Genomic DNA, 5999 nt, shown 5'->3' with positions numbered 1-5999 from the left:
CAGAGTTAATTAAAAATTCTGCTATACTATTATATATATATATATATATGAGGGTTGGAACTTTAATAGTGGCAACTATTTATTTATAACTGATACAAAATAGACGCATGTTTCGAAGTTTTACAGTCCTTCAATGTGGCCACCAGCATTGTGTACAACCTGCTGCCAGCGATGTGAAGCTGCAGGACACCTTTAGCAGCGCCTGTTGTGTTGATAGTTTGAGTGGAGCGGTCTACTGCCTGAAGAATCTCTGGAACAGTTCTGAAGCGAATGCCACGAAGTGGTTCCTTCTTCTTAGGAATCAAAGTCACAAGGGCTTAGGTCCAGGGAGTATGGTGGATGGTACAGCACTTCCCAGCCCCATCGATCAAACAAATCCGCCACAGCTTGCGCTGCATGTGGCCAAGCACTGTCCTACAAAATGACAGGCGAGTTCTGCAGAGAGTGTTGCCGCTTCTTTTTCAAAGCTGGTCGCAGGTTGTTTCAAAAATGAACAGTAATACTGTACATTGATGGTTTGCTGTCGGGAAACGGTATGTGTTAGGATAACACCATCACAGTTGTATACAAGAATCACCATAACTTTCAGATTGCTGGGGTTCTGACGTACTTTTGATTTTTGTTGTGGTTCCACCTTGCCACTGTTCTGTAAGGAAATGCAGATTCCCCGCAAGCCTCTTGAAGACCTTGATGACACTGTCGTGCTGTATGGCCTCTGGCACATTCAATTTTTATTCAACTCCGTTGTTCTTGTTTCGAAAACATCGTGACAACACACAACATGTTAGACTGCCAGCTAACACGAGGTTCTGTTCTTCTCGTCACTGCGCATGCGCGTGATATGGGAAGGGAGAATCCATGTGTTCTGAGTTAAGGTAGGTATGCAACTAATGTGTGGTATAAGCGATATTATTTGGTTCTTTTGCATGGCGTCTCTACAGCAGTGTTGCCACTATTAAAGTTCCAACCCTCATATCTTATATAAATAAAAATGTAAATGTTGTTTTGCTACCCTTCGAAGATCTCCAAAAGTTCTTCACCGATTGCTTTGAAATTTTGATACAACGTTGCATTCGAATACGCGCGTTTTTATGTACCTTTTATATAGATGTCACACCTGTGACAGGTAAAACAGGTAAAAAGATGCGTCTTTTGAAAAACATCGCCATCTGTTTTAACGTGTTTGGAATTCAGAAGAGTCGCTTCTATGGAAATGCTAGAACAGACCGTTGCATAGGAATTGCCGAAACATCAAATGCGTTTCCCCGGAGATGAGAGGATAAGAGGTTCCATTCCGTAACAATGGATGAAACCAAACACTTGTACAAGGTGTTCTGTGCTAGCATTTCCTAAGCAACAGATGAAACAGATCATTGCATAGGAATTGCTGAAACAACAAACGCATTTCCCCAGGGATGAGAGGCTAAGAGGTTCCATTGCGTAACAACGGATGAAACCAAACACTTCTACAAGGTGTTCTGTGCTAGCATTTCCTAAGCAACAGATCAAACTAACTCTTCGATAAGGTATTCCCCATCCCGTCCAACCTCTGGCTATATGTATAAGAGAGTGTAGCTCCGGCAACTGTTCAGTATCACGAGGTCACAAGTATCACAAGAGATTCTGAGTGTAATCACAGCAAAGATCCTGAGTTTGAACTCAGGTTTGGATTCGACTCTGGCAGTGTTTCCCCGGTGATAGACAACAGAAGGCTCATTGTATAGCATCTGCCGAGGTATCAATAGTCCACCTGGGACAAGAAGCAGTCAGTCTCGGGCCAGATGCCTAGGGATACGGAAGAGAGTCTGGAGGTATCCTCCGAAGGGGTCTGTCTTGGGATAGCCACCGCCAAATATAAAGAGTTTCGATTTATTTTCATTTTGATTCAATTATTTCGTGTGATACTGCGTTGGAATTGGGCTCTGTCGTTTACCATAGCGTTTATTTCGTGAGTATTGTTTATTTTTCATTGTTTTCCATTTCGTTTTCTTAACTGTTTTCCTTATTTTCCGGTGCATTTGGTGGTGGGATTGAGCTGTGTCGATTGATCTGCATTTGAATTGAAATATTTGGTCAGTATTTTTATTTTTTTGTTTCTTCTTTGTTTTCCAGTTTGTGTTCTTTCCTTTTTAATGTTTTGCAATTTCATATGTTTTTGTTATAACTTTCTTTCTTCTTCCTCAGTGCAATCGTTCTTCTTTACTTCATCCAAATAATGCCTCGCAGAAGAACAAGCTTAGGTCGTCATACTTGCGGAGCGGAAGCAATGCGTCGAGTAATTTAAAAAAAAACTGGGAAAGAACGGGCAGACTGAGCCACAGCAAGGCGTGGCCGGGCACAGCTAGAATAACATATAAACTAACGATAATTCAAGATGGAAGTAGCTGAAGTACCAGATATTTCAGTAAACAAAATGAGAAGCAGGAGATGGAAACTTTCACACCACAATGACTGTACTGCTAATATCAGATATTATAAAAAACACAATGTTTCAGAAACTTGATGTGTCCACCCTCATGTGAATGGGTCGGAGGCATCTGTTGGGTCCATTAGAATTATCATAACCATGAGCAATTCACTAATGCAGTTAATTCCTTTTGTAACAAATTTCTGTTGTATTTAGAAAAATGGAGTAGCAGCTGAAAATTACTGCAAGAAATTCGTTTGTCCTGAAGTACAAGTACAAAGAAACTGCTCAGGAGTGGGATCCCAGATCCAACAGAGACATACAGCAATAACTACACATTAGGAGGCTACAAACTCCATCAAAGAATACTCACAGTGCCCGAAAAACTATGAACTCTGAATTTCATTCCTTGTAAGTTTCACTTTATGAGCATACAACATGAAGGCACAACACTCCTACAAATCACAAAAATAATTCATGCATCATTTGTGCTTTCCCTGCCTCATCTACATGGATATGCAGCATAGCACTTTAAATATTAAGATGACATAACAATTAGCTTTCTCTTCATATTTTAGTACGTTATAAAATGTTGGTACCAGGACTGACATATGCGAGCAGGATAAATTTTATTTATGTATCTTAAAATCATAATTCAGGCACTTCATTCTGTGTGTCAGTCCACTTCTCAAGAAGCTGATAGTCACCTGACTGTTCAAGAAATTCACCACCAAGCATAAAATCCTAAGGTTCATAACTGTGTTTACTAGGTCCCTTGCTCCTTATTCTGAGACTGATGAATCCACTCTATGTTCTGACACCATATCTGTTCAACATACAATTTTATACCATCCTTTAATCTCTGCACTACATAAAAATTAACAAGAAAGTTAAACAAAATAACATTAAAAAAAATGTTCAGGTAAAAAAGGTAACGCTATCCCTGTAACAGGTTGTGGTGTCTCAGTGGGTTGTGAGAGGTTGAGGCTCCCACATTTTCTAGACAACTGGCTCACAGATTGGGGTAAGGTTGTCAGCCTTATGTGCCAGCCACCATGTACTCCCAAGAAGATTCCTGGTCTGTTACAGGCTGAGTCAACCCCAGGGCCACAGTGCAGCTGGAAGGATTAGGTCAATTGCAAAATCTAGCGACACCAGGAATCGAATCTGCAACCTCTTGGCTTGTAGCATAGTGCATCAACCAACTACACTACCACATGCCCCTGAGATTAACAAATACAGAACTATAACTTTACCTGTTGTTCTGTATGGGTGTGAAATCCTGCTTGTAGAATTAAAAGGATGAACAGACCAAATGTTTGAGAACAAGGTGCTGAGGAGAATATCTGGACCTATGAAGAAGGTAGTAACACAGAGCTAGAGAAACTTATACAAAGATGTACTTCATTATTTGTACTCTTAGATAAACATTATAATGATCAGGATGAGAGGAGTGGAGCCTGGTCAGAAAAAACTCCAGGGAAGACACCACTTGCTATACCCTGGCACAGTCAATGTTAATGAAGCAGGAAGCGAGGGTGTGAAATGAATTTTGGCTCATGAAAGGGACAAGAGGCAGGTTTTCGTAAACACAGTAATTAATAAATCTTCAGATTCCACAGACTGTGGGAAGATTCCTGGCTAGATGAATGACTATAAGCTTCTCAAGAATGACTCAGCTCCACAGAGCCAGCTGGCCCTATGTAGGTCCAATTCAGACATACCTGTGCTCACTGCTCTAGGGACAGGAGTGTGAGGCAGCCAAGTCAACACTGCTCTGTGATACTCCGGTCTTGGATCCAGGACTATATCTTCAGCAGTCTATAAAAAATTAAAATATACAAACTGCAACCTTCAATACTGAAGTTTTTCAAACAGACTCAGAAGAGAAAGTAAAAAATTAATGGAACTTTTGCTATATTTGAAAATTTATGTTGGCGGTAATGGAAAAGACTGTAGGAGCACACCATTTGTTTAGAGGCACAACAGCACAAAAGCTGGCTCATATAGCACTGTTCTGTTTTTGTGCAGCCAAGTTAGATATATTATTATGAGTATTCAAAAGAAAATGTAAATCAACTATGTACAACTGTGAAAAGACACATAACGTTTAGGCCTGTAAAGACTGTGGATGTAGGCCTAACAATGTGACCCTTCTCTCTTTGCATCTATCTTGGTTTCAGTTTCTCCTGCACAGTCTTAGCATCAGTTGCGCAAAAACAGAACAATGCTGAATGATCAGTTTTTGTGTAAAAACGAAATTTACAGAAGAAAAATCATTCAGTATGGGAATAACTGTATGATCCAAACATGAGTTTACAAATGGGTGGAAAGTTACAACAATGGATCGGTAAACACATTCACTCCGCAACGAATATGCACATAACAATAAAGTTACTGTCGGAAACGGTGTTCTCTACTTGGTACATGCAAAAGGGTTACAGAAAAGACAACTTGGGCGACTCAATTGAGAGGTGAGGCTGAGAAGAGATGGTGCTATAGTTCAGTTATGGGATATTTGCTGGATGGTAATGATGCAAGTACAGAAGCTGAAGAATCTCCATTGTTGAGAGCTGTTACCAAGCAACAACTAAAGAAGACACTGCAGGCTGGAAAAGACTTAGCATGTAGTGATTTGTAAATCAGTGAGAGTGTTATAGTTAGGGCCCGGATTTCTATGACATGTCATATTTTTTTCCTAGGGTTTATTCCTATTTCTAAATGTAATTATGCATGTTTCCAGTTATTCTTATTGAAATTATGTCATTTTTATTGTGCGTATAAATGCATATTTTACAGTTTTATTCGTTTTACAGCATATTTTGGCATAATTTTGAAATAAGGTCATATTTTTGTCATTTTAGAAACAATTCTTTGATATAATGTAAAATTTCGGCTCCATAATGTTTAGTATTACAAAATAAATCAGGCTGGACTGTTGCTTCAATGTGGAATAGAGTTCAACTACATGAATTTCGTATTAAAAACCGTATTTTTGACTGGACTGTACTTGCAGTTACAAAGGCGAAAATTTGTGAAATGCAGCATTTATGACCTGGCAAGTCGGCCTTTCCCAGTCGAGGCAGGACGGAGGCAAGTTTAACGGGTATTCTCCTTTTGTACTGCGTCTTACTATAAGGGATATACATCCCATTCTTTCTTGGAGGGCTCAGTAGTATTCTATTTATATATGTGGAGGGCGTTATAAGACTTCAGTTTGACTTTACAATGCCTAAAGTGAGTACATGTAGTTCAAGGAGCGCAAAGTTGCGTAGTTTTGTACAGGAGTTTGGTGAAAAAGTGTTTAGTACCGATGGCAAGATATTTTATTGTAGGTTGTGTGGCGTGAAAGTTACGGCAGAAAAGCGATTTACTGTGCAGCAGCATTGTAAAACTTTTAAACATGGTAAATGTTCAAGCAGATTATCTACAAAGGATAGCAGACAAAGTTTGTTGTTTAAAAACAGTTCCACTAATTCTTCTTGTTCTTCTTCTTCACCTTCACCTTCTTCAACGAACAATGGGTCGGAATTTTCGAAGGATTTGTGTCAGTGGATGGTATCTTCGAATATTCCATTAGAGAAATTGCATA

General features: G+C 39.5%; 1 protein-coding gene across 1 annotated transcript in view; it reads right to left on the bottom strand.

Annotated features, from left to right (window-relative positions):
- The window catches only part of LOC111869865 (gephyrin), a gene marked incomplete at its 5' end in the record, with an annotated part of 29304 nt that overhangs the window by 2426 nt on the left and 20879 nt on the right, over positions 1–5999 (bottom strand). The window contains 1 exon segment of the mRNA XM_033753578.1: positions 4132–4228. Coding sequence (XP_033609469.1) covers positions 4132–4228 — 97 coding nt within the window.

This window comes from Cryptotermes secundus, unplaced genomic scaffold (assembly GCF_002891405.2).
Source record: "Cryptotermes secundus unplaced genomic scaffold, Csec_1.0 scaffold341, whole genome shotgun sequence".
Classification (NCBI taxonomy): Eukaryota; Metazoa; Arthropoda; class Insecta; order Blattodea; family Kalotermitidae; genus Cryptotermes; species Cryptotermes secundus.
This window is presented reverse-complemented; position numbering and strand designations above follow the sequence as displayed.